The 27,954-nt window shown below is 48.9% G+C and overlaps 2 protein-coding genes across 2 annotated transcripts; one reads left to right on the top strand and one right to left on the bottom strand.

Moving 5' to 3' along the window:
• Positions 1–451: 451 nt before the first annotated feature.
• RBM18 (RNA binding motif protein 18) lies at positions 452–12,446 on the bottom strand. Its single transcript, XM_063352881.1, has 6 exons — positions 12,233–12,446; positions 12,050–12,166; positions 5,697–5,823; positions 4,343–4,429; positions 2,429–2,514; positions 452–1,079 (listed from the first exon to the last, which is right to left on the bottom strand). Exons 2-6 carry the CDS (start codon positions 12,160–12,162, stop codon positions 920–922), a joined length of 573 nt encoding a protein of 190 aa, XP_063208951.1. The 5' UTR covers positions 12,163–12,166; positions 12,233–12,446; the 3' UTR covers positions 452–919.
• Positions 12,323–26,810, top strand: MRRF (mitochondrial ribosome recycling factor). Its single transcript, XM_063352879.1, has 7 exons — positions 12,323–12,373; positions 13,283–13,482; positions 13,936–14,091; positions 15,331–15,449; positions 18,265–18,356; positions 23,860–24,019; positions 25,559–26,810. The coding sequence occupies exons 2-7, from the start codon at positions 13,308–13,310 to the stop codon at positions 25,634–25,636; spliced, it is 780 nt and encodes a 259-aa protein (XP_063208949.1). The 5' UTR covers positions 12,323–12,373; positions 13,283–13,307; the 3' UTR covers positions 25,637–26,810.
• Positions 26,811–27,954: the final 1,144 nt, after the last annotated feature.

Raw genomic sequence — 27,954 nt, 5'->3', positions numbered from 1 at the left:
CGCTTTGCCACAAAGGCTTGTGCCACTTTACACCGAGAGGCAACCAACCACCTCCACCGGCCAGCAAAAAGCAGAAGCGGGACTGGATGGTGGCAGGGGCTGAGGTCATGTGCTTGACAGATGTCTCCGAGGCGGCAGCGTTATTCTCACGCTGTCACATCTGGTTTATGAAGAGCTACCACCGAAGAGGATTACTGAACGCAAACATCAGACACGCCACCGCTGCGCTCCGAAGGTTACAGCACAGCGCAGACCTCACCGGGGTGTGAATACGCTCATTCCTACACGGAGGCACATACCTCGTGTCTCAGTGACACTGAAAATACCCGGGCTGTGTCATGACTTATCTTAAGGTTACCATAGCATAAACTAATACCTGAAAGTCTGCAAAATACATTTGCTTTGGTGCATATAAAATACTGCATGCACAGTTACTAAGAGTGTTGCAAAATCTATTTAAAATGAGTTTTATTGAGATGAAAAAGTTTTCCATGGTAACTACAGAATGTTAATCAAAACCAAGTGCTTCCCCTCCATTAAAAAACACAAATCGGAATACTTTTTGTTCAAAAATACTTTAAAAAGTAATCAGTTAAATGGAGTATTTTGGGATGTGCTTTACTCCACAGACTGGTTACTGTTTCTAATCTTGCTAATGAATGCACACTAACGAGAGGTTGTCTGCGTGTTCATCAGAGGCTTTGAAGGGAACCTACTTCTCTGAACAGCGTTCAGCTGGGGAGCTGCACTGGCAGTAAGGAATTATTCAGCAACCACCTAATGTGTTACAAAACACGCTGCCGTGTACAGTGGCGTGCTCGGGCGGCAGCATCCTTCCCACTCTACAAAGTACAAAAGCATCGGAGGACTCCAGGTATACAAAGCAGTGTTTCTTGCTACCATTATCGATTCATAAGCATCATCTCCTAGATTTCCAGGCAGTTCTGGAATAAGGAGTAGTCCTTTTCTTATCCGGTGGTTTGAAGTAAGAATAAACAGGCGCTGCTGGGTATTCCGCGTCTGGGTTTTCTGCCATCATTTTCAGCTTGGCTTCAATGGCCTTTATTTTTGCACTGACACTGGAAAGAGGAAAAACAGAAGAGAAATTGAGCTTGAGCTTAGCATGGAATCAGGCTACAGCAATCCTGAGATTTTGCTGACGTGTGAATACTTAGCCACACAAGGAGGGGCGAGGCAGCCCCCACCACAAGCAGCATGAAGGTGGGAGGCAGGAATCTACTGCTTAAAGCCCACACGTTTCCCTTCAATCCTCAGCATGGATTTGCTTAGGAAAAGTCCTCCAAGATACATCACAGCACCACAAAATAACGGTCCTTGCACCGACTCAGCACTTTCCCGAGGACACTGAGCAAGCCGAGTATACAACAAGGCTTCCTACTTCATGTGAAATGATGTCATTTAACGAGGTCTGAGCATGTGCAGCAGAGCGCAGCTCAGACGAGGCTGCTGGAAACAGCAGAGAAATGAAAGCCAGACTTCCTCCCAGCTACAAGACCGCTCGGGATGGGAAAACCCCAAACTCTAATTAGGTCAGGAAGAAACATTATTTCAACATTAGCAGGGTTTATCCCAAAGGGAGAAGCTATCCCAAGGTTACACCCCAAATTCCTAGCGCTTTTGTTATTCGCTATCCTCCAGTGGGTATGGACCGAGGAACGTTCCCTTCTCTGCCGTGACGTCCTGCAGCATCCATTCTCACTAAAACAACTCCTTTGCTCCTTTGTGCCACTGACGTAGCTAACAACCCGCATGACTTGAGTCTCTCTGCTCATTACTTCCTAGCGCGTTACTTCTGAATTCCAAGCTCATTTTATCTGTTGGCAAATTCATTATCCCCAGTCCTTACAGTGTCCCACTGACAGAACGCAGAAGAAAACCACGTATCCTTTCAACCAGACTGTGAATTAGCAAAGCAGCACTACGTGCTTTAGGTAGAGGGGCTGGAGGATTTAACCACATCCCACAGAGAAGACTTACTAGCCCTAACGCTGAGGGGGGGGGGGGAGAAAGTACTACTTCTGACCTCTGATTTTGTTCTAACCTTTTACCACTATAATACAAATTCTTGCTCATAAGCATTTTGCTTAATCAAATTAGTACAGTACAAAACCTCTCACTGAAACTCATACGAAAAAGTGCAAAGCACATTCTGTCCAAATGAGCTGGGATGTGACATGTTCCCATTCCCTGCCTTACCTCTTTCTGTCCTACTGCCCCAGTAGCTTCACACATTAAAAAATAAACTTCAAGCCTGAAGGGTCCCACATCAAATAAGTCACTTTGCAGGTTTTCTGCCATGTTATATTTTTAGCAAAAAGATAACACCAACAACTCCAGCTCTAATTGAAGAAGTTAGTTCCCTGCTGCTCCCAGAGTTTGGTCACCTCTCACCCACCCCGTCTCCTACCTCAGGTTAGACTGGGGCGGCTCCGTGCTGGAAGATGGCTCCAGACTGATTGGAAGGATCTTCTCATTCTTATTGTGATCATATCTCTGCGAACAAGAGACCAAGGATTGTAGTCAGCTGGAATTACGAACAAAGGAATGTTTGCCCACAGATACACTTTAAAGTTGTATTACTACCACCTCAGATTTTGTAAAACTTTTGCTAGGAATGATTTTGGTGGCCAAACACTGAAACAAATCCCAACCATATTTGTTTAGTACCGACACGGAATGTGGACTCTAATGCCGAACACTTATGTGCATGGTACTATGGATCCTTAAGCCTTATCCTGTCTTACCACTTTCTTGTTCCCCTCTATAGAAGGCATGAAGCAAAGACGGTAAATTTTAAGGTAACTTCTGTACTGTATTGCAATGCTCTTTATACAGACATTGTGCAGAGTCAGAAGGTAACCCAAGCCCACAACTGCACAGAATCATGCAGTGCTGGGAGAAAAAAAAAAAAAAAAGTTAAAAAAAAGACCAGTTAGGAACGACCTCCTCCTTTCTGAAGAAAGCAGCTTGTGAGTCTGTCATCTCTGTGGGCAACGGGCCTCCTGAACTATTTGCAGTGTTCTGCTTCCTTATTTCGCTTGGCACAAAGTCAGGCTTGTTTTTCAGCAAAGCTGCTCAAACCGACAGTGTCTGGTAAGCCTTGGCTGCTCATCTTAGAACTACTTAGCATGGTGCTGGTATTGTCTAAAATAAACACTTGCTACAATAAGCCAGTTTTGTGTTGTTAAATCTTTCTATTCACAGATTAGAAAATGCCACGCAAACTGAAGGGATTATTTATGCCTGTTCTTCACCACGGCCCAGCCAGCCAAGCCCCGAGCTGCCCTGCCGAACTCCCGCCTGAGCACACACTCACTGCTCTGCCCAAAACCCCTGCTACAGCCCGATCATTCCCCAGGCATCCAGAAGCACATGGAGCTCGAGTAGCTACAGAGCTAAAGAAAATGGAGACAGCATTTGCACAAGCTCGGATGTGCTGACAAAAGCCCGGAGCCCTTGAAGCCAATAATTAAAACAACGTGGTTTCCTCTAATGAAGATACCTGTTGGGTTTTTGTGGGTTGTTTTTTTTTTTCTTCCCCTTTTTAGCATCCAAAGCACTAGAATACTTGATAAGAGAAAGAGCAGAAAGCTGCTTGTAGGATAATCAACACACGCTAAAAGCAAGCTACCCAATGGAAAATAGCAACAAGAATCCATTTATCTGCAAAGAAAGTAACTGAAAACAAATTGTTTTATCAAATACCAGATAGTAAATAACTACAGGAGAAACAAGACAAGAATTAAAAAAAAAAAAATTTTTTAAAAATAATATGTTCCAGAAGGTACTGCTTAAGTTAATAGTAAAAACTTGATGTTCTGCGTAACACAGCAAGCAATAAAAGGATATTTAGCTTAGATGTTAAATATGTTGCTTTAAAGTCAGAAGTAATTAGAGCTGCTGCCATATAAGTGCTTTCAGAACTGGAACAAAGCAACACAGTACTCAGTAATTGAGAATTTCCATGCATCTTCTACCCAAAAAGAGAGCAAAACCACAAAGACAAGTATACAAACTTTCAGCCAATTGCTCGTTAAGTTTGGGAAAAGTTAAAATGTGGACATTTATAGAAGTAATCTGTTCATATCGCTCTGATCAGAAACTCCCTTCCACAGAACATCAGGTTAAATGGCCTATTCCTATTCACAGCTAATCCAGCACAGTTTAGGTAGACAGGAGAAGTAGCAGATTAATACCATTTTTATGAGAGTTATTTCCTAGAACAGACTGAAATTATCTCGCCAGGCTAAGACAGCTTTGATAAGAATTGTTCCTTAGTATTAAATTTTTTGGATTTTGCAAATTACAGCAAGCAGCTTACCTTGACTTGCGCATGTGCCCACCGCACCACCAATTTCTTGGAAAGGGCCAGTTTCCCATTGAGACACTGGATCGCCTTTTCTGCTTCCTGCACAGGATGCACAGGAAGACAGTTCAATAAACAAACCAAGCCTTTAGTCAAAACCGACTCAGATGTAAAGAGCCTTTTTTTCTTTGTAAATCAGTCTTCTGTACATACAGCTAACTGACAGCAAAGAAAGTTTACCCCATTGTATCCTAACCCAGGAATATCTTTCTGTCACCAACATCCATCTGAGTAACCAGACTTTTATAAACCAATAAGGCAGATTCTTTCACTTGTTTGGGGGGAGGAAATAGGGAAAAAGATCAAGAGTTTGAAAATACCAAAAGTAGAAGCCACTGGAACAGCATTCTCAGGGAGGTTTTATGCTACAGGAATTTCTCTGGAAAATACTGTGATTCATTACAGTGATTACATGTGTCTGATTAACACCTATCTATGCTTATTCCACATCCTGCTCATGCGCACTGGGGGAATTATCCACTCAGTCCTGATCTAGGCTCGGCACTTGGAATCTCAGCTTCAGGACACTCCTATAAAACTTGATTCACAGCAGTTGAAAATTTATGTTGCAATGCTCTTCCACCTTGCCATGAATAATCATTCCAGCAGTTTCTAGAGCCAACACACTGTCTCAGGGCTCTGCTAACATCCTTACCAGCTACTGCGCAGCAAAACAATGAGCGCTTAAACCAGCAAGCAATCTCCAAACACACTGTTCACAACTTCTGAACAATTCTAGCAGAATTGCGACAAAATTACTGCAGCTCTGATGTTACAGGGGAGCACGACTTGAAATTTTGATTTCTAACAAGAGCTAAAGCCCCGAATGGACAGCCAGGGGCAGATCACTCCAGGATGCTGCAGATTTGTCATGTCGTACATCTGGCAGCACCAAAAAAGTTGGTGTTTGCGTGTTCACGAGGCCAAAGTAAAACCAGGAGGACTTCAGAGCAGTGCTGGATTTCAGGTGGTCTGGCAGGCTGACCCAAGGCTCCGCGTGGATCGCAGCACCTCCACTGTACAACTCCACAAGCTCACTACAGAAGTGGACCAAAGAACTAGCCCTTTCCGATTAGCATTAGAAAGCAGGATTCAGGAAAAGCCAGCACAGGAGAAAGGAAATCACTATTGCTGCTTCCAGGAGCAGTCACAGAGTGGGGCTGTTAAGAGTCTGTGGGTTTGTGTAGACGAGGTATTTAACTTATCCCTTCCTGTTTTAGCTTTACATTGACATTAAAAAAAAAAAAAAAAGAAAGATGGGGAAATAAGCCAGTCATTTAAATCAGAATTTTAGATAATAGCAACATACCTGCTTGGTTTCAAAGTTCACGAAACAGTAGCCCCTCGGCTGCCCCTCCAGAGCACCAGACTTGTGAAACAGAAAGTCAAATTGCTTTACTTTGCCAAACTTCTGAAGGAGTTTGAGAAGGTGGTATCTGAAGGGGAAAGAAGACATTTATGAAAACTTTTACCACTATCAAAATGAGGAGATAGAGAGGACCCCCCCCCCATATATATATATCACAGTCAGTTGCGTCACACATATATTCCCAAATACCTACAGAGATGGGTCCCTGTACAGCAACCCTTCAGCGCCCTGAGCTCTGAGCTGCATTATCAGTGACTGCTCTAAAACCCCAAGGCACAGAGCTTCCCTCCCAGCGGTGTCAGCTGAAGGGTGTGCAGAAGATCTATTAATAGTTGGCTTTTGGACAATTATGCAAAGGTTTGCCAGGAGTCAAGGAGGGCTTTGCCTCCTGCCCCTCTAAATCGCACCTACTTTCAAGCACAAACATCATGCCTCCCCCTCCCTAGCCCTGATGTGACCGCCTGAAGCTCCATCCTACGTATTCCTCTCCCTGCACAAACAGCCCTAGTTCACAGCACCCTGTGTCCCTCAGAATCCCAGCTATTCTTGCTGCCCTCCCTCTCCCTGTACAAGCACCGCTAGTCCCATCCCTTCCCTGTGCCAAGCAGCATCAGTGCACCGACAAGGACATGGCCAGATCACACTGAAATGCAGCCATCTCCCACTTGCCTGGTGGGACTGGGGCAGCGGGAGGAGAGAAGAATAAGCAGAACAAACTGCAACCAGGAATTGACAGCAGACCAGGCAAAAAAAGGCACCAGACAGACCTCAGTATCATCCAGGCCAAATCTGCCAGTGCTTCTGGCTCAGACGGCTTTGCAGCGACATGCACATGAAAGTCAGACACTTATTTAGCCAATTATCTTCCTACCATCCAGTAGGGAGTGTGCTGTTTTCAATAAAACTGGGAAAAGCCAGAGTAAATCTGTCTGCTTAGTCTCTAGTGCACCGAGCAACTTAAAATTAGGAGCACATTTGTTGTACAGGCCACATCTAATCCTGAAAGTTCTTTGCAGCTTTTCTGGTTCCCTGGATCAAAGTGTTCAACAACAGTAGCTGGAAAAGTGTGGCCTTTAGGAAGGAAAGTGACACCTGTACTATTTCACTGCCCGATCCCATCCCTAGGGTTTAAGAATTGTCTAAGGGTTCAATAAATGTGTCTTAGTCAGGGCTGATCTTCTCCTGATCAGCTGTACAGCGTTCGTTAGCAAGCTGCGTAGTCTAAGCCAAATTTTCAGCTTGCAAAGTAACACTCAGCGCTCTGAAAGCCTAGGAGGGTAACTCAACGAGCACATGGACCAGGCAGCAGATGAAACCTTGCATGTCAGACATGAATGGTCGGTAGTGGCCCAAGATGGCCAAATGCACCAGGCAACTTTAGGGACAGTCCAAAGAGGAAGGGCAGACAACATTTTTCCTAATAAAGCCCGATAGGATGTTTGAAAAGGGCTTTAGCCCTTTGTTAAGCTTCAGAGGCCGGGCAAGAAAGTTCCAGGAATGTGAGTCATCTCACAGGATGGGTCACGGTGGACATTCAGGATGTGCACTTTTAAAGAGGTGAAGGTGCAGCAAGTGTTCAGACGAGCAGCGCAGAAGGGCCAAGCGATCTCCCAGGGGAATAAACACATTGTTATTGATTATGGAAGGCTTCCTACATCCTTTGGAATACAGAAGCAGCACTGTGGTCTTCCAAGAGGCCTACGAACCCTCGGTCTCTGCTGAGAAAGCAAGGGAGACAGAAAAGCAAGAGCAGGGAAAAAAGAAAAAAAGGAGCTGGTTACACAGTAAACAAGTTTCACCAACGCATCTCAGGCTACCGACAAGCACTCACAGGAGTACAAGTAAAAACCCTAATTTTGGAGACACATGATGTATATAAAACCCCACATGTTGAACTTTGAGAGCCTCCAAAACATGTAAATGCACCTCAGGTTTGTTTCTGTAAACACATTGCTGCAAAAAGCACTTGCAATTTCAGCAGTATGAAAATAAAGTCCTTACCACTAGAATGCTGTCCTTCTTTTGGCAATTACAGAGGCAGTGGAAGGGCAACAGTGATTCTCATTGCATTCTGCTCAGCAGCAACAAAACCCTGCAGCTGCCCTGCAAAAGGAATGCTTTGTGGCGGGGATTTTTTTCTGAGAACCTCTGCATTCAAATAATACTTTCTTAGCAGCAAAGTGGTAGTTGTTCCTTTAAAACAAATTTTATTAAGAGTCTAGAAGCAACCTGTGTAATATATTTTATTTAGAATATTTACATCGTAGATGATGCAAATGCTATTTTCCAACCACAGAGGCAATTCTTACAACCGCAGGTCACCTACTCTCTATGGAACACTCAGAACTGAAGTCTTGTATAACTTAAAGTTTCAGGCTGTAATTATGATTTGTTATTGTTAATATAGTGAGGGCATTAACAGTAACTTGACAAGTAGTTTTCCAAGCCAAGAGGACTTCAGTACTGAAGGAAGACCTGTCACGGAAAACCCCAAGCCTTAAAAAAAAAAAAAAAGTGAGAACATGTAAAAAGCTTTACTATGGCAACGACTTGGGTTATCCAGAGCTTGGAAGTGATTCGCACAGATGTGGCCACCGTGCTGTGCAGATCACCGCGGCCAACCTCAATTTCCACTTCCTGTCATCTGATGTGAATGCGAGACAAACCAGCAGCTCCCCCATTTCCTTTTCCTCCACTCTTCCTCCTGGCACCCCGAGCGCTATTCAAACACAGGCAAGGCTTCCTCTGAACAATGCTGTCCCAAGGATACTGCAAAGGTACCGGGCCACATGCAAAACCTATTATTGCGAAGAATTTTGCCCCACTGGGAGTCAGCGGGAGTCTGTAACAACAACGTACGCACACATTGTTTTCTAGGTGAGACTCATCAAGATGGGATCCCAGACAAGCAGCAGAACAGCCAAGGAAGCTGAACACCCACTATTTCATAACTGTGGAAAATGAATGGTCATTCAAAGGCTACTGGAAACTAGATAATATGTATGTGTAATCATAGAGCTGGAAATTAAATTTTTGGCCACACAAAATGTTGAAGAGTCTCAAAAGGCTTTACAAAGAGGAATGGGCAGAGGAGGCAGTCCGACCCTGCTTGTCATGCAGAAGACGTAACTGAAGCATGGGGTTTTTCCCCGCAGGACGGGAGCACTGAGAGGCGATGTGAACGGACGGTTGTGCCACAGCACATCTTCTGCCCCACTGCGCAGCTGGGGGAAAAACGCTGCACCAGGCAATGCTCACAGTGACGGTGAGGGGACTCCACGGCTTCCTTGCTCAGTGGTACCAAACCCTGAACCAACCATCTGCTGCCCTCCTTGTGCATTGCTGTGGCAGGCCCCACAGCAGGGATAATTCAGCATCAGAAGTGCCTGGAGACGATGTCCTATGTCATGAACAGGTCCTACAGTGGCAGTTCACCTCCTTCCAGCTGCTAAGAACCCACTCAGCAGACTCCTAAAACTATCTTCTTCCACGGGCAGAACAATCCTTTAAGGATGCTGGATAAAAGAAGAGAAGTCACCCAAGCAAACATCACTGATAAGGAGGAATGCCCCCCAGAAGAGCCACCATACCGCAGTACGTAGGGTATGTCAGCGTTCAAGATCCTTTGAGACTCCCCTTTGAGTCACAGTTACTCAGTATATGCAATAACCTCCTATAAGCCATCAAGCTGCAGGCTGTAATTTGTGGGCAGCCCTACATTTATAAATTCCTATTCCTGCAGCTTGTGCTCAAATGTGTGTGTTACCTATTAACTCCCTAGCGCTTGATTGCAGCTATAGGTTGCTCTCTAAATGGAAGTCTTGGATTAATTCAAGACTTTCTGAACTCATTTCTGCTCGAGAAAGTCACAACCACTTATTAACCCTGCTAACAACTCAATCAACTTTACTTCGTCTTAAACAAATCTTAGATAGAAATGGCAGAGACAACCCTTTAAAAATCAGATAAAAGCAGGAAACGAAGAAACAGCTATTTAATTTTCAGATATATGTTTTTAGTCATGTCATTAGTAACCTCAACAGGGATAACTCAGATGAGCAACTACGAGCAGAGATGTAAGCCCTTAGGACAAGAAAGTAAGGATGAAGATGAAAGAAACTTACTGAGCTGACACAGAACTCCACTCTCTCTCTGCACTGACAACGTGTTAAAAGGAACTTCCTCTTTTTTTTATTCACAAGGAAATGAAGATTACAATATAGTTTGCAGAGAGCATAGCCATTTTTGAAGTAAAACCAAAAGCAAGGCACAGAATTATAAAGTGTCAGATAAGCAACAAGCACTGTCACTCATCACTGGGCAAACTTTTAAACATTTAGTAGCGTGGAAGCATTCTAGGTTTGATAATCCTGGAGAACAAAACCCTCTAACCAGTCTCCCGCCCCTTGCCCACAGCTGTGACACTGCTCTGGACACGGTCCCCGGCAGTGAGGGTGCCAGGGCAGCCGTGCCCTGACTGCTGAACTCATGCAGCTGCAATAGGTTATTCGAAAAGGAACAGCCTGCCCATGCAAACAGCTGACTGAAACCCACAAAACTCATTTCATCCAAGCTACGAAAAGGGTAAATTTTGCCATATAAAACTATCACTTGACTGGCCTAGATTCAGAGGAACAACCTAGGCTGAAAGGGTCTTTAAAAACACCACTAACGATCACTCTGGGAAGCGAAGGATCTAATGCATTTACAAACACCCACTATTCTTCCCCTCACACTAACCCAGTTTCCTGAATCTTTAAGGACCCAGCAAACAACATGCTCCAGAACTCCTATATCTAATTTTACGTGGTCAGTGAATGTGGACAAACCAGAGTAACATAGCTGTGGGATAAAAATGGTAATTAATGCAGAAACCACCCAAAGCTGAATGGCTGAAAAGCACAATGCATTAATGATTCCATTTAGAGGCTATTAGAAAACTGCTCTGTTAAGATGAACCACATTTAGAATAAAAACCTAGCACCTGCACACACACAAAAAGAAGCAGGAAGAAAAAGTATTCCATGACAGGCACATACAATAGTTAATCAAAAATGCTTGTTTCTTAGAAGTGTATAAACCCCAAATTGTTTTGGGTTTTGTTGTTTTGGTGTGGGGTTTTTTTATACAACCTACTGATTTCTCGGCACACTATCCAAACATTGAACAGCAAGTCGTGTTTCCTTGACAATTTAGCTGTCCAAATACTATGTTTGCGCAGAAGATAATTATCTGCAGTCTGGAGAAAAGATGAAATGCATACACACACACGTTTGATTTATGCACCACAAGCAGCCAGCCCCACTGTACCCTACCTCACTTCCCCGCAGTTACTCCAGTGAGTAACTCTCCTCTGTTCAACCCACATCCCGCTGCTGACACCAGGAAAATAGCAAAACAAGGCTCCTGGTCACCCTGAAAGTCTCAAACCTAAAATTCTAACGTGTTTAGGAAACAAAGATGTTTCCCACCCCTGGGCTCCAGCCCGAGCAGTGGCTCAGAGGATCACTCCATGCGTAGTTAAGTGGCTGCCTCTGAGCCCCTTGGTCCATGGGGCCAGCACAGCCCTGGAGACACCCCACATACACACACCCACACACCCCACGCACACCCACTTCAGGCCACTTGCTGCCAGGCAGCAGCACCGAGCAGACACCCAGCTGTCCACGCAGTGCGGTGGGAGCTGGGACCAGCTGGTAAATTTCAAGTGGGCGACCGACCGTCACCCCTTGCTGTGGGGCAGAGGCGAGAGCTGGGTGTGCTACACCAGCCTGCGCTGCCCTCCTGGGCACGGGGGCACCCCCAAAAAGGGTCCCCCAAACTGACACCCAGCCCACATCCAGGTAAGCACCGGGGACCAGAGAGTGGGGACCTAACGCCGCGCCCTCAGGGGCAGCCAGGGCTGGGGAGGGACAGGGCAGGAACCGAGGCAGGGAGACGTGTCACTGCCCGGGGGTGTTCGCTGGTGGGGGGGGGCGGAAGACGGCCCCGTTGATAGGATACCGGGGGGCCCGTACCACTGGCGTGGGGTGACACGGCCCCGTTGATGAGCTACCGAGAGGCCAGAACGGCTGCTGGGGGGGTAACACGGCCGTGTTGATGGGGTACCAGGGGGCCGGTACGGCTGCTGGAGAGGGACACGGCCCCGTTGATGGGGTACCGGGGAGGCGGTACCGAGGGGTAGCGGGCGGGAGGCGGCGCCTCTGAGGGCCGGGGGAGGCGGTTCCGCTGGCGGGGGGTACCGGCAGGGCCGGGGGGGGGGGGGGTGCGGTGCCGCGCACAGAATCACTCACTCGGTGATCTTGGGGTCGAGGTTGCCGATCCAGAGGCGGTGCCCGTCCTGCAGGGCGCCCTCCGAGAGGATAGAGGCGTTCTCCAGCGGCAGCGCCTGGCGCCCAGGCTCCATGGCTCTGCGGGGAGCAGCAGTGAGAGGGGGGCGGGGGACGCGGGCCGAGCCGGGCCGGGCCCGCACTCACCATCACACCGCGGCACGGCGCAGGCCGCAGCCGCTCCGTCCTCCCGCAGGCCTCGCCCCGCCCTTGGCGCCGCTCTCTGACGACATAACGCCGCGGGCGCGGCCCGATGACGTCGGCCGGAACGCGCGGGGCTGCGCCACGGTGAGCGAGGCGGCGGGCGGGGGGACGCCCGGCTTGCCCTGCCCCGGCCCCTGCCCCTGCCCCGGCCCCGGCCCTCCCCTGCCCCTTCACCGCCCCCGGTACCGCTCCCCGGCCCGGCGGGGCAGCCCGGCCCTCCGCGGGGCACCGTGGGGCGCGGGCGGGGCGGGGCCGGGCCGGTGCGTCCTGAGGAGAGAGGGGGGGCACGGCGAGGGGCGGGGCCTTCTTCAGGGGCGGGGGGGCACAGGGGCGTGGTCTGGGTGGGCGTGGCCATGACCCCGCCGGGGCGGGCGGACCCAGCCGGGTTCCGTGTCCAGGGCCCCCCCCCGCCCCGGTCCCCGCCGCGGGGCGCAGGGCTCCCGGGGGGGCGGTCCCCCGGGGGGTTCCCCGCCGCGGCCGGGAGCGCGGGGAGAGGCCGGTGCCGCCGGTGGCCGGCAGCTTCCCGGCTCCCGCAGCCATCGCGCCCTTGTCCGGACGGGACCCTGCGTTTGTGCAGCTCCGAGCACGGCCGAGACGCGGCTGCGGTAACGCCTTTGAGCCCCCGACGGCCCCAGGCTCGAATAAAACCTGTGAATTAGGGGGGGAATTTGGGACCTCAAACCTCCTGTGACAGAAATTAAAGTTTCTACTCGGCTACTGTGCAAATACCGGCTACTCAGCAGGTGTGGGTTTTGCCCCCCAGGCCCATACCCCTCTGGACAGATACACGAAGGCCGCGCAGAGAACACATTTATTATGGGCTGTCTGTCACTGAGGACAGCGAGGACGCGTTCGCCCTTTGGTCGCTGCAGTGCCCGCAGACCCGCCGCCCGTGTTGCTCAGCTGTCACCTTGCACCCATGAGCACACCTAAATCCTGAACCTGTTTCTTTTTGGCACGCTGAGTGTTGCACCTGCCTTTTCTCTTTTACAGGTGGGTTAGGGCACAGCTATAAACAATGGCTGTGGCACTAAGATGCTTCCGTCATCTGCCATCCCTGCTTTGCCGTTCTTCCTTTGCAATGCGATGGGGGCTGCCGCAGGCTCCTGCAGCCTGCCCGGCCCTGCTCCTGGATGGCTGCAGGCAGTCTGTCCATCAGATGCAGTTGACCAGACAGCTAGCTACCAAAAAAGGTAACGACAGCAGCCTTTTTCCTAGTGTTTGCAACCCCTCGGTATGTTCCCAGGATTTCTCTCCTTATCCCTTTTATCTTGCGTACCAGTATTGATCTAACCTGGGCAGAGCGCAGCTCCGGAGGAGCTGGTTTGCCAGCCAGTGTTGCAGCGTACAGGGGACCTGAGCCCTTCCCCAGGAGAGGTACCGCGTGGAGCTGGTGCTGCGCTGGGGCAGCAGGCAGCAATTGTCACAGGCTGGGCTGGAGTCAGTGCCCACAGTGTGACCTACAAATACATTTTGAGTTATGTGTTCAGGTGCTGGGCTATTTACTCAATTGAAAATACAGTTACTTCGGTTTATCTTAGACTCAATTCTAAATCTAACAGGGGTTTTAATGTCTTCTTTCTGCTTTCTAGTGGAACGACTAACTGTTGTTGGAAACTGAAATTAATTTTATGTGTAATCTGCAGCTAAAGGTAAAGGGCAGAGTCAAGCCAGAGTGAATATCAGCGCTGCCCTAGTTGAGGATATTATCAATTTGGAGGAAACCAATGAAGACATGCAGGCAGTAGTAGAAGCTCTGAAAGAAGATTTCAGCAGAAATCTCAGTGTTAGAACCTCACCAGGTTGGTAACTTTCTTGTATGATGCTCTATTGCCTGTAAATAAGGATACCAATCCTAGTAACGGAGAACTCTGATTTTTTCAACAGTTGTTTTCTCTTTATTGAGTTATTCACTGGGCACCCACTTACTACAACCTTGACGTCCCCAACTAAAGGCTTTCTTCACCCTGAGCTTGACCAGGAAGAATCCATTTTTGTTAATAGCTTCCTGGAAATAGCTTTTGTAAGTGGGAGATGTCAAAAGTGTCTAACTGAACTGTTTGCAGATGTGATGAAGAAGCAGGTTGTCAGCTAATGGTGCAGTAGGGCAGGAAAAATCCAATTGCCATTAAATTAGCCTCTTGGAAATTGCCATCAGGCTGGTGTCTGGCATATACAAACTTTTTTTGCTGTGCATCGTTGTGGTTAGTGACCTTTCAAGCCTTGTTCACTTAGTGAATTTTGTGTTTTAGGAAGAAATGTGAATATATTTGACTAAGCTACAGTTACTATAACACTCTGAACATATGCATTTGTAAGTAGTATCAAGTGTCAGGGATAAAATTTAACATTAAACAATGACCAAATTTGAATCATTCACCACCCCAGCTCTGGCAGGGGCACTTCAGTCTTTAATGGAGTTGGAAAGCGTAGCGCAGTCTCTTAACTATTTATTTTAACCATAGGTATTTTTTTTAATTGCACTGATAAAGTACCTCTTGTCCCCTGTGCCTTTTGGGCTGTTAACATTTTGGAGCAGAAACTAGAGAGCAGATTAAGAGTAGCTCAGGGAGAAACTGAATACTTTAAATTAGGCAGCGTACAACACCTCCTCTTGGGACTTGGGAAAAAAAACGAGGGGGTTGAGAGAACACTGCTAAGTTAAAGACAATAGTTGTCTTGATTTTTATAACAACATCTTGATTTTCTTTAAGTTCTAAGAATTAAAAAATAATGATTTCCTTTTAATTCTTAACAATCTTCCTTAGTTTTCCTATTCTAGTAACGAAAACAAACAAGAGTTTTGTGTTCATGTTTTTGTGCTTTGGAGTAGCATTGAAATATTTAGCTTGCAAATACCACAGGGGATGCATGAACACAAACAGCACCTGAAGTCTGAATAAACATGGGGTTTTTTTCTTTTGTAACATCTATATTTTGCATACCAGAAGGGAAGTGCGACACTGCGTACGCTTTTTTCTTCAGCGTCTCTGTGAACTGCTGTATCGTACTGAAGCTGCTCTGTGTTTGGTTCTTTTGAGGGGTCCTTGATCACATAATCGTGGTGACAAAAGACGGGAAGTTTCCGCTGAACCAGCTGGGGCAGATCTCACAGAAATCACCGCAGCTCATAATAGTGAACATGACCAATTTCCCAGAGGTAAGGACACATTACCGAAGGCATTGCGAGGGGAGATAATTGCCACGGGAACAAGCAGGTTGATGCTGAGGAAAGGAACGTTTAGACGAAATCAGTCAAACCTGGCAGGGCTGAGAGCCCTGGCTGTGCTGTGCATCGAGTTGCGGCTGACACAAAACAGAAGTGGTATTTTGCTGCCAACTGCACGGGGCAAGCGACTCCCCAGCCCTGTCCGACGCACAGAGCATCTCCCGTGCAGCGGCACAGGGTCAGACAGGAGTGACGGGCTGTGCTGGGCTGCAGTCGCTCTCAGGCTCTATCCCGTACGTGCCACAGTATGAGGGGTTTGCTCCAGGGATTGGTTTCCCATCAGCCGGATCTGCAAGAGCTTGGTTGAAAAGCGGCACTGAACGTGTTGCAGATGCCTGAACTACACACGCGGAAACGACGCTGCATCTGCCCCGTTGTATTTACGTCATTTCAGTTCCTCATGAAGACCGTGCACAGAACCAGACACATAGATGGAATAGTCTGTATTTGTGCTGGGGACACCATCAATCTCCTCTAAGACTTGCATACTTATCACCAGGGCTGGTGACACCCCCGGAGAGCTCATGGAAGAAGCTGCTGATGTAGCCTGCGAGCTTCTGAAAAGCCTCCCTGGTAGGACGAAGCTGGGCCTGTGCTAAGTGCCATCACAGGGCCTGGCTCGGGCACTGCTGAGGGTGGCGAGCTCTTCCCTTGGCAGCTCCTGCAGGTCAGAACCCTGAATTAGGTGCTTTGACCTGCCCTCCGGAAGAGCCGACTTCCCTTAATTTTCTGCAGGAGCCTTAGTTCAACTTGCCGGTAAATGAGGCAGCAAATCTGAATCCTACCTTGGGATCAAGCCCGTGTGGTGCCCTGCGGCGGGTGTGTGCAGACAGAGCCGGGCAGCCACGCAGATAGGAGCAGTAACCAGCGCAAGGTTAGCTGTTCATCCCGCTCCAGCTCTGGAGCTTTGCCAAGGCTTATCTCTATTTATTTTGCAAAGGCTTTCCCCAATTAATTAAGTCAGCAAAGTCTCAGAGGAGGTCAGTGTAAGGCACTTGATGCCTAAGTGTTTCTTAAAGTGTATCCAGCACGTGTAATGGCTTTGAAGAATGGAGGCCCCTCATCAGCAAGTGCAGCGAGATCCCTCGGAGTGCTGGAGCTAAGAGGGCCGGGGAAGTCAGTCCATGACTTAGCCCGTGTCCAAGCACGAGCTCAGGCTGAGAAATGAGCATGGGAGAAAATAAATATCACCGTATATACCATTGGCTACAGTTGCTTTCTAAGCCAAAGGACCATTTTTCATTCGAACTGGAACTAAAACTATTTCTCTCAATGCAGTTGGTTTATACCATAACTCCATGGATAGACTGAACTCTCTAAAACCATTAGAGACGGCTTAACGTGATGTCATTATTTACAGCACGTACCCAGTGCTTCATGGCACTGGAAAGCAAATAAAAATGCCTGAAGAGTCTGGGAAAGAAAATAATCATAGAAAAGGACTTGCAGGGCCAAATTCTGTTTGCCTGAGAGTTATAAAAACAAACAGGACTATGTCTTTTAAGCATGGCTATTTATTTCATGGGCTGCAAGAGGATGGGGGCAATATTGCAATGTTTTCCCCTTCCTCTATCCCCTCCAATAGGTATGTTAAACATCACAGCTTTTGCTGAGCATTTCCTTCCTACAGAGCAAGCACTGTCCATAGAATAACACATTTACATTCCTAACGTGCTGAGATCATCTTGGTTACATTTTCTCTGCCCTTGTTGTGTTCTGGAGGACAGCAGTTATGCCTTGCAGAACACTGGCACAGCATTCATTTTGCTCAGTGATGTCACGCGTTGGAGACCTAAACAAATATGCAGAGCTTTATTTTGTGCCTCAGTTGACAAAAGCCAAACTTCATAAATACGGTCTACTGCAGCAGCCTGGAGCTAGAGTTAAGGATGGCAGAGAGCATCAGAAATAGCAACACGCCTTGTAGGAAATGCCACGCGAGTGCCACAAGAATACAGCCTCACTCGGTCTTGTTATTGTCAATGTCAAGAACGAAGCAACCTGGCAGAGGGCTGCAGGAGCTCCCGGCAAAGCTGCGATTTAACCGTAAAGGCTGACACTCTGCGAAGGTACACCAGTGCCCTGGGAGGGGGAAAGAAGCCCTTTAATCACTTTGCTGTTCCCAGGCAAACCTGCGTGCCCCACCTTTTAAGCAGAGCAGAGTGTCAGCCAGCGGTGATGGAGTTTTGAGAAGTTAATCCTAAGTAATAAGCTGTAAAATAAACATAGAGCTGGGCATGGGCGCTATTTCTCAGCCAACTGCTACTACCCTGCTGTAATGCGGTTAGGTTGTAGTGCTGAAGTGGTTAAGTTAGTTAACGTTCCTAAATTGGCACTGTGTGATTTCTAGTGGGAAACATTCAACTGGAATTTTTAAATGCTCAGAATCTTTCATCTCCTTCGCCACAGTCAGGCTATGCCTTGGGAATTTATTGCGGTTTCACTCTGCGTTGCCTCAAACCATTCAAATAGTTTCAAAGAAGCAAAACAGTTTTCTTTTGTTGTTGCTTTGCTTCCTTTCCCCTCTCCCCCTCTTCGTGCCCCCCTACCCCAATGCCGAGCGCGGCCGGAGTTTCCCATTCGGTTTGATCAAAGCTCTCCGCACCAATGTAACTTCCTGATCTTACTGGTAACAGAAGTAAATGTTTCCATGTTCCATGGAGATGGATTGCCAACTATTGACAGAGTTCTGGCATATGGGAATGATTATTTCCTAATTCCCTTTACCTTTTGATCTGTTTTACAGAGCACAGCTGCGGCTACGAAGGCTATAAGGGAGAGTGGCATGAACCTGAACCCAGAAGTGGATGGGACGCTAATTCGGGTGCCAATTCCTAAGTGAGTATTGATGCCTGCCTGAGTTTGTCATCCCGCAGGATAAAGCAATAGGTTTCAGTGAATGCCCTTCAGAGGGCAAGCGCACACGATTGCTGTAATGTCATGATGCAGCTGCTTTCCAAATAGCTATATTTCAGGTTCAGAAAAAAAAAACCTGAATCCCTAAAAGCGTCTGGTGGAAGCTCTTCCAAGTGTCTGAGCTCTAAGTCGCCGCATTTTGGCATCTGGTGGTTGGTCTTTTTGTTCTTTATCTTCCCCCTGCAGAGGAAAGTTGGTCCTAGCTGCCTGCAGCACTTGGCAAGTGACAGCCAGAGGCTTTTGAAGCTGTGTTGCCTTAATTCAGGGGCTGATTCTTTGCTGCCCTGCTGTGAATTCCTTGAGTTACATGAGCGCAGAGCAGCAGTAACATGGTAGTGAAGCAGTTGCATCAGGGGCACTTAGTCAGGGCTTCAGTTTGGGTCAGGAGGGCGCTTTTGAAGTGAGTCCCTGCACGATCCCTGCTTGGCGTGCTTTGGGCTGCAGCACGCTGGCGTCTCTGCCTGCAAACAGGATTCCTGTCAGGTGAAACTAAGTAGAGGGGTACCCTCCGGGAGCACATGGAGTGCTCCCCCACTGCACACGCGTGTTCGGTCCTGGGACCAGGCTGGACCTCATATGAAGCGAGACCTCCCAGCGGCTCCACTCGGCCTGTGCTGTGCACCTCGCTGGCGCAGACGCAGCAGCACTGCTCTGCCAGGTCTGGCTGCTGCAAGAAGTCACGAGTTCCCAGCGGTGCTCAGGCCCTGCAGCCATGGAACCGTCTAAACACCCTGGGCAGATACGGATGTAGGTGGTCTGGCAGCCGGGGGTTACAAGGTGCTGGGCTGCTGCAAACAGCTCCCGCAAAGGGTGAAAGACGGCTCCGTACACTGCCTTGTGCACACAAACACCTTGCACGTGCGCTGCCTTTCACAAGCAGGTGACTTCTCAGTAGAGATGAACCAAGAATTTCTCATGCTTTGGATCTACTTTAAAAATTCTATGGAATTTTATCTAGCATTTTGATCAGAGAAGTCTAATTGCAGCTTTCCGTTGCTGTAGGTGAGAGGGAATGACATTATCATTCTATTTGCTGATTTTCTTTTCCCCGTGCTCCCTGCCCTTCCCCCATTCCTCAGGAGAGGAGGCAGAGGAGGAGGAGGGCACCATTATCTTCATAATTGCTGAGGCTCCTGGGTTGCTGCACAGTGGTTTGATTGTTAATGGGCACTTGGGTCATCCTTGAATATGAATTGCAGGGGAGGAAACTCCGAAACTGCAAATCCCAATCTTAAAAAAAAAAAAAAAAAAAAATACTGTTTTTAAAACAAATGTGTACGGTCTGTCACTACCTTTTGCGGTGCTGCAGAGCAAAAACGGGTCTTCTCTCCCCAGGGGAGATCTGCCTGGCGTGCTCCCTCCTTCCGCGGGTGCAGGGGGGTTGCTGCTCCTGGCCCCTCTCCCCCGGCTGGTTGGCAGCCTGGGGAGTCCCCAGTTAAGGAGGTTTTTGGCCTGGGGGGACGAGCCCTGCAGATCTGTCCCCACAGGCACCTCCAGTCCCCTTTGCTCACCCGCTCTTTAGGAACACGACTGGCTCTTTCAGAGTTTCATCCACTCATCAAAAAGACAAGCAGACAGTTTCAATCCTTTAAAACCTTCTAATGCAAAGGGAGGCAGGAATAATCAAATTCTGCTGGCAACCTCTCTTTACTATTATATGCCCGGATTGCTTTTTCTGATTTTCCAAAGGTTTTCATTTTCCCAGCTCTCTGAAGCTGCTTACGAAACATTGTGTGACAGAGAGATGCAGTTGAAATTGCCAAAGTTCTGGCAGGTGCAAACAAATGGAAACGAAGGGACAAAATTGTTTCTGCAGAAATTTGTTCTTTCATAAGTAAAAGTAAAATCAAGCCTGAATTGATCTTGCCTGTTACTAAAACCACTTTTTATTCTTACCTATCAGCTGGACACACGTGCATCATATTTTGCCTTATGCAGCTCCAGCTATGCTTCAGTGCTTGGGAGTGTTTCAACTGAGCGTTTTAAAATGGAGTTTACTTTTCAGTATTTACTCTGTTAGTTTAGTTTTTGCATTGCGGTTTTAACAGAAAAAGTACACTCGTTTCTTTCGTGTTTACTTCTGCTTCCTGCTAGGATCCCCTCTGCTCCCTAAGGCATTCGCCTGTTTGTGTTGCTAGCACTGCATAGGCAATATTTATTTGTATAAAAGTATTCTCTAAGGGTTTAGAAAGGAAAAAAAAAAAAAAAAGAAAGAAAACCAGCCATGGGAACACTTGTATTGGTTGATCTTTTGGCCAAATTTGACCTGACCTTGTGTCTTTTATGGTATTGCCTCATTTTTAGATTCATCTTTTTTGGACCCATTGTGTTACACTGGATATTGTTTGTAAATTAGTAATATTTTTACACATGCTTTACTGAAAGCCAGATGACTCATTTGAAAGTTTAATGACTCATTGTGAGCTTTTTTTCCTTTGCCCTTTAAGAAATATGCAAAGATACCTACTATGGGGAGAAAGGACTCAAAAAAATTCATTTGGAAAAGAAAAAGCTGTTTGTGAGCTGCGTTGCCCCAGATCGCTCATCAGGAGTCTCTCGCATGCTTTTTTTTTTAAGCAATATATGTTGCACCCTGTGTTTATCTGCAATTATGCATGCAGAGTATCTAGTTAAGCCTACTTTCCTTTGACAGATCCCTCTCATTCACAGGAAATTCCTAGCGTTCGAGGTACAGAAATCACTCTTACCCGCACGAAGGTCTTGCGCTGGAGACGAGTCGTGGCCTGCGCTGGCTGCGGGTCTGCTCCTGCCGCACGTGGGGAGAGCGGCACCCAAGGGCTGCGGTGCTTAAACCCCGGCTTGCTGGTGGAAGCAGAAAAAATGAGATGTCACCCCTGGGGTGTCTGAAGACCCTGGCGGGTCAGACACCCGTCTCAGATCCCGGCAGGGCAGGGCCATCCCCGGGGGAACAGCAGGATTTGAGCCCGCTGCTCCTCCAGGGGAGGGAGGCGTTCCCCCGGCAGAGAGGGGAAGGGGCGACTTGTCTCGTTCCCCACTTCTAGCACCCCTTCCCCGGGTTCACTTCACACTTTTTTTGGCTTTAAAGAGCGGTGGGGGCAATGGTTACTAGACAGAAAAGAAAACATATCTAAGAACAGCTTAAAAGTCCCAGATCTGGGGGCAGGATTAAACAACTGTCCTTAGAAACCATGGGCCTGGCTCGTGTTGATGGATTCCTTAACCAGAAACAGCATCTGCTTGAAAAAGCGTCTGTTTCTGGCATTGTTGGTAGCATTGCTGAGAATTTACACACAGTCTGGCTGGAACATAAAACCCGCTGAGAAACTCCACGGCGCTGCGCAGTGATAAAAAGAAATTGGTGTTAATAAAGACAGACAAGGAGGCATGAAAGCTGTGACCCCGTGCCAAGAAGCATAGGAAATCTGGCAGCGCTGCATAAACAAAAACATTTCCTTAAAGGCTCGGCAGCCCCAAGCAGGCGAGTGATACCCTCAGCACAATTCGCAAAAGCTGAGCGGGGAGGCAAATAGCTGACGGCAACTCGCTCTCCCACCGCTGAGCAGCCCTGCTGCGGAACGGCTCACCTCGCCACCCAGCAGGAGATGGGAGAGATTTCCAGCTCCCTCCTCCAGGTTCAGCAGCCGGGATCGACTCCCTGCCCCCCAAAAAAAAGCTGCCTGAGAATCTGACCTCACCCAGACCTCTGCTTCTGAGCCGGCTTTGCTGGTTTCGCATGTGCCGCGGGACCTCTGGCTGGGGAGATCGAATACGAGAAGCCCTAAGGGCATCGATGTTGGGATGCAGAGGAAACCACAAGTAACCCCGCTCACTTCTAATTAGGCGTTCAGTCCAGGCTCGAGCCTGCGCTGACCAGAAGCCTCTCGCCACATGTGAAATTCGCTGGCCATCTCCCCCCGGCTGCCCCTCGATGGGGCTGGGGGTGGCTGCAAGGGGCATCCCCGATGCCAGGGCTGGGTCGCTGCACTCCAGGTCTGTCAGCTTTTCTAGCAATCCCCAATTCCTGTAATTACCAATCAGTTCTGGGAAGCCTATTCCCTCCTGCACCGTGAAGTAAGGATAACTGGCGAGAGGCTACAGACATCTGCGAGCGACCGGGCTGCCGGGGGACAGTATCGGCGTGGGTGCGACTCGGGAAGGGCTGAGGGTCTGATCCTGCCTCAACAGCCCCCCCGTAACGCACCCACGCTGCCCTGGGAGCCCTCGCCCCACGTTTCCTGAGCTCTCTGCAGGAAGAGCCTTGGCCTCAGTGTTTCGGTGACCCAGGCTGTTGCAGCCAATTTCTAAATACGCCTGTGAAATGTTTATTTTGCAATATCTTCTGCAAGCAGACAGGCGCTCTCTTTCACGTGAGTCTCTGTGAGCACACGGGGTTTTGGTTTTTTTTTTCATTCTCAAGGCAGTCTGTAAACTTCAATAGCCATGAAAATAATTAAAATATTATTGTTAAGCACTAGCAGTTGATGTTGACAGTGATCAGCTGTAGGTGCTGGAGCATGACCAGAGCTGAGGTGACACGTCAGCCATTCCTGTGCCTTATTCAGGTGCTCAGACTCCCTCATCACCTGCAGTTGTTAGTTTGGGATAGAAAGGTGAGGATTTTCTTGTGGTACCACAGCAGTAACTGACACCATGTTGGGGGAAGGTAGAGCTGAAGTTCTGGTCTGAGTTACCTGTCTAGCATCTTCCTCCTGTCAAACTCGGCATTCACATAATCTTGGTGAAAAAGGCCTGGTTGTGATGAGCTGGAATAAGCTTGAGCAAAACATAAGCTCTGTAGCTTCCGGGTAGATAATTCAGGTTCTTCAGTTGCAGGGAGACGATACCGAGTTTCAGGAAGGGATGGAGGTTTCCTCCCAGCTTTGCAGGATTACACTTTTCAGCTCCGTCTCTCAGGTCTGGAGCTGGATTTTCCCTCTTTCCCACAGCTGCTTTGGCAGCAGAAAAAAGGAAAGCCTGAACATTTCAGCATGACTTTCAGGCACTGCAGTGACAACTATAAAACAAGCAAGATCCAGTCCAAGTCCCTCGGCTTAGGGCTGTGCTGGGAACTTTCCATTCCAGGCTCAAGACTTGCTTCACTGGGGTGTGCTGCCCTGGCCATGCTGCGCAGAGGTGGCTGATGCGCCCAAGTGGACCAAAACAGGGGAAAAACACGCCCTGAGCTCTTCGAGTCCCTCTGCCCTTGTGACGTAGGGCCTCCACGTGGGGCGAGCTCGCTCTTAGCTGTCTCGTGGCTTTTGGGTGTCCCTGCACAGCCCGGCGTGGTGCTGCACGGCAGCTCTGTCTAGGCCAGTTGGAGAGATCCGCAGCAGAGAGGATTGCCACCTTTACCCAAATTACATCACAGAAGATAAATCTGGCTGTGCTACGCCTGACATTGTTGGGGTTTTTTTTGGTGTTTTCTCATTCCTCTCGCTGCCAGGGTAACGAGGGAGCACAGGGAGAGCCTGGCCAAGCTGGCCAAGCAGTCCACCAACAAGTCCAAAGAAGCCCTGAGAAAGGTGCGAAGCAAAAGCGTCAACCAAGTAAAGAAGTTCAAGAGCAAAGTGTCTGAAGACACCATCTGGCTGCTAGAAAAGCAGGTAATTATTTTTTTTGTCCTTCTGCCATGTCATGATGTTTCACAGCTCAGTGGTGTGTTTGTGCCAGCCCTTGCTGGCAAATCCCCAGCACCGAGAACCCGGCTGGGGAACGGGCAGCCCTCGGCTGAATTTTTTGAGTCAGCAACGGCTGTTGTATTTGCTATTTCTTTGTGAGATTTGGGGCTTCGATCTCAAAGGCAAATTTATGATATGAACCATTGTAAGCTAACACGGGGGAAAAAAGAAAAAATGTTTCCCGAAAGCTTTCATACTAGGAAGGATTGTTGCAGAAGCCAGCTGAACTTGGGGAGCAAAACGACCCACGTCCATAGCTTCACCACCGTTAACACAGTGCCTGGCCACTGCAAAACAGCTGGTGTTAATGAGGATGGCTCCAGTTTGTTATTAATGAAAAGGCTAGCAAGATTATCTCTGTTAGGAGTTTTTGGCTTCAATTCAGGAAAATACTTAAGCACATGCCTAATTCCCTAAGAGCAGATGTCACTAAAGTCAATTACTTGGGCATAAACTCAGGCACAAGCCTAAGTGTTTCGCTGAACTGATGCCTCTGAAGGCAGGCCATTACTTTTTAGCTGTTTGTTTATTAACAGCTAAAGTTAGATACATTGCAAATGCTTCGGGACAGTTCTCTGTGTGCTCACAAAAATAAACATTGATATACAGAGCATTTGTGCAAGCAGGAAAAATGGCCATGCTATTGTAACTGAATCCTGTTGGGAAGCAGTTCTCCCAGAGCAGACAGATGGTTTTCTGCATTTTATAGAGGTAGCGTCTCAAGTCTAATTTTCGCTTGTACACAATTTTTTCAGCATGAGGAAAGGTCATCGCTATATACCTCGGACCTTGGGAGCGAGGGTATCTTAAATCAGTCCTGTAAAATTAGTGCATACCCCCCCCCCCCACGTGCTTCAACCTTTATCTGTCTCACTCAAATAAGTGCATGCACATTTTGGTCCCATTTACATGCTTTCTGTGTTCATCCCATGTTACCAGGAGACCTGATTCCTTGGCAGGGCTTTAACAATCACCATTTATTTCTTTTTACAAGAAATAAACAGACCTGTTACTTGACGTGCGAATTCTTAGCATCTATCAAGGCTGCACTCCTGCTATTACCTAGTTTGTTCTGATAGTGGAAAGGTTGCGGGAGGTAATGAGATGAGCTCTGTCTTCGCTGGTGCCAACACCAGCAGGTCTCCAACTCTGCCTTCCCCTGAAGTCGCTCTGTTAAATAAGGACCTGACCAAGTCACCTGTGAAGCTCAGCCAAGCGTTTGCGTTGTGCGTCTCTTTTCAGAGCCTTTGACCAGTCCCTGTTCTCGCTGTACAGATGCGACGCTGGCACAGAATCACTGAGGGCTGGTGGGAGCCCCCAGGAAGAGCCAGTTATTGCCCCAGCACTATTTTGGGTTTTATTAAGACCTCAGGCTTTGTTGCAGGATGTGATCCAGTCACTCCTTTCCCTTTAAACTCTGGCATCACCTAGCACGCGACTCAGACTTGTACTGTGTTGCCACAGATCCAGCAAATGGCAGACAGCGCTGCAGCGGAGATGGACAAACTGCTGGCAGCAAAGACCAAGGAGCTGCTTGGATAAGCGCAGTCCCAATGGACACACTCCCCCCTCGAGCGAGAACGAACTGCCATGCACCCCGGTCATCCCTGCCCAGAGCCAGCAGCCTCGGGCGACGGGCAGCTCTGCCAGGCATCCGGAGCAGCCCTGTGCTTCGGCTGCTCCGATTCCCCACCTTGGATTGTGCTGGAGGGAGGGGGAACTCTCCTCGCTGTTCTTCATCCAGGTGGGTGAACGAAGATTAAAAATAAAACAGCAGGAGGGAGGACTGGAGGCTGCTGGAAGGGCTCCCACACAGAAGCTGAGGCACAGGAGGGACGACTGCCCTGCTGGCCTTGCACCCCAGCCCGTTGGCATCCCAGCACCTCGCAGCCTGGCAGGAGCGAGGACCACGCGCAAGGGAAACCTGCGCTATCCTGCTGTGAACGTCAGCATTTATTTTTACTTAAAATAAAGTCAAAATGAGATGTGGAGAAGCAACTTTGGGCCAGCCAGTTCCTCATTGGTGCGTCCCCTTGGGTTCTCGTGTGCCAAAAGAAGTGTTTGCCCATTGCCGTGGCCAGCAGAGTCACCTGCAGCCTGGCCACCGGGAAGGCGCAAGGGAGCTCAACACTGCCCGGTGCAGCGTGGGCAGGGGAAAGGGGCTTTGTGGTTCCCTCAGCTTCATGGACAGAGAACTGAAACCAGTGCAGTCAGCATGGCTGTTTTAGCTAGGACTGAGAAAACAAAAAGCCAACACGAAAACTTTCTGAAACCAGCATCTGCCCTCCCTGACCAGTTACAGCACACCCGCGCGAGCTGCCAGTACCACGTTTTAGGGGGTGGAGGAGGCAGAAGCAGAACGCAGTCCTGAGCACATCACACAGCCCAGCTCCTCACTGCCAGCAGGTACTTCCCAATGGCAGCAAACGGCCTCCCCGCAGCCTCGGGCGGTGGCAAGAGGAGGGAAGGTGGTGGCCAGCAGCACAGCCCCCTCCCAAGGCATCTGGGTTCAGAGAGCACCAAGTGCTCTGCAGTCCTTAAATAAACAACTCCCCAAAAGCGAGTTTGTGTGCAGTGGGGAGGGGGAGGAGGATGAAGGATTTGCTCTGCTAGGGCCCCACATGTCAACAATTTCTCTGCTTTGTGTATTTTGGCCAAAGCGCTTACCATGATAAATGAATAAAGGAAAATGGCGAGCCCAGGGCGGTTACATGGCTCGGTAAATTGCTTTCAGCTGATTACTGTATTTCTTTTGACATTTATCAACTGGGCTTTTTTTTTTTTTGCTGTTGTTGCAGCCTCAGCATCCCAGCAGCAGCCTGGCCTTGAAGGGTTTCCCTGGTACCTGGCCGGAGCAGCGGCTGCTGAGCTGGGGGTTTCTCCAAGCCAGGGCAGGTGGAGAAGCTGCTGCTGGTGCAGGCTCCGGTGGGGCTGGCGCTGCCCACGGGGGCTCCTTCGGCCTCTTCCCAGTCTCTGAGGCACTGGCCGTGGGACGACGGAGGGCTGGGCTGGTGGGGGCAGGCAGCGGAGCTGCAGGGGGTCATTGCACAGGGGAATTTCCCAAGTATCTACTACTATTCCTTACCCTGTGGCATCACATTCGACCTCACGTGAATTAAAACCTGGTGGTAAAACTGCACCAGCACCAGGCTGGGGATGGAGCTGCGGGTCCCCAGCACGGCTGTGCCTTTTGGGGGGCAACAGGAGGGAGTCCTGGGCAGGTCCAGAGCTGGCCACGCTGGTGAGGCAAAGCCAGGTGCAAAAATAGTATTTAAGTAAAGCAAGTCAGAGACCTGTTCTCCAAGTGACCACAGCTGATGGTCCCACGGCAGAGGAGGGTTTGGGGAGTCCATTTGCCTGTGTCCTCACCTCACCCACCATGCTCTGCATCAGCCAGGAGGAGCCACAGCACCCACAGATCCTGCTCTCACCCCGCTACCAGCCACCCCCACCCCTCCCACCACCATGGCCACAGCACAGACACCCACCAAGGGCCACTACAAACCACCCAGGAGAAGAGAGGACAGACACTCACCACACTTACTGTGACCATGGCCGGCTAGCACATGGGGTGGCTCTGGGCTGGCCCCATTTTCCCTTTTTCTGCACAAATTGCCTGCTGTCCTGGTGCTCCACAGCAGGAGCTGCAGCACAAGGCCTGCCTGCTCCAAAGGCTCCCTCCACCAGCATCAGCAGGAACCTCTCACTTGACTCCAGCCTGGATCACACCCAGAGCTGATAAGAAGCTGCAGCTGATGCTGTTGGCGGTGGGGAAGGAGCTCCAGCTGCATCCAATAACCCAGGAGAGAAAGGGACCGTAGTCCAGAAAACGCTCGGGCTGGGTGTGATGAGGAGCTGAT

This window comes from Chroicocephalus ridibundus, chromosome 15 (genome assembly GCF_963924245.1).
Source record: "Chroicocephalus ridibundus chromosome 15, bChrRid1.1, whole genome shotgun sequence".
Lineage (NCBI taxonomy): Eukaryota > Metazoa > Chordata > Aves > Charadriiformes > Laridae > Chroicocephalus > Chroicocephalus ridibundus.
The sequence above is the reverse complement of the archived record's forward strand: the minus strand, read 5'-3'. Positions and strand labels throughout refer to the sequence as shown.

Bases quoted from the DNA above. Each gene is read 5' to 3' on its own strand.
- MRRF (XM_063352879.1), top strand. From the start codon at position 13,308: ATGGCTGTGGCACTAAGATGCTTCCGTCATCTGCCATCCCTGCTTTGC. The intron at 15,450-18,264 runs GTAAGGACACAT...TCTGTTTTACAG, and splicing joins ACATGACCAATTTCCCAGAG to AGCACAGCTGCGGCTACGAA. The intron at 18,357-23,859 runs GTGAGTATTGAT...TCTCGCTGCCAG, and splicing joins ATTCGGGTGCCAATTCCTAA to GGTAACGAGGGAGCACAGGG.
- RBM18 (XM_063352881.1), bottom strand. From the start codon at position 12,162: ATGGAGCCTGGGCGCCAGGCGCTGCCGCTGGAGAACGCCTCTATCCTC. The intron at 5,824-12,049 runs GTGAGTGATTCT...TTTCCCCTTCAG, and splicing joins CTCGACCCCAAGATCACCGA to ATACCACCTTCTCAAACTCC. The intron at 1,080-2,428 runs GTAGGAGACGGG...TCCTCTTTCCAG, and splicing joins CCGCCCCAGTCTAACCTGAG to TGTCAGTGCAAAAATAAAGG.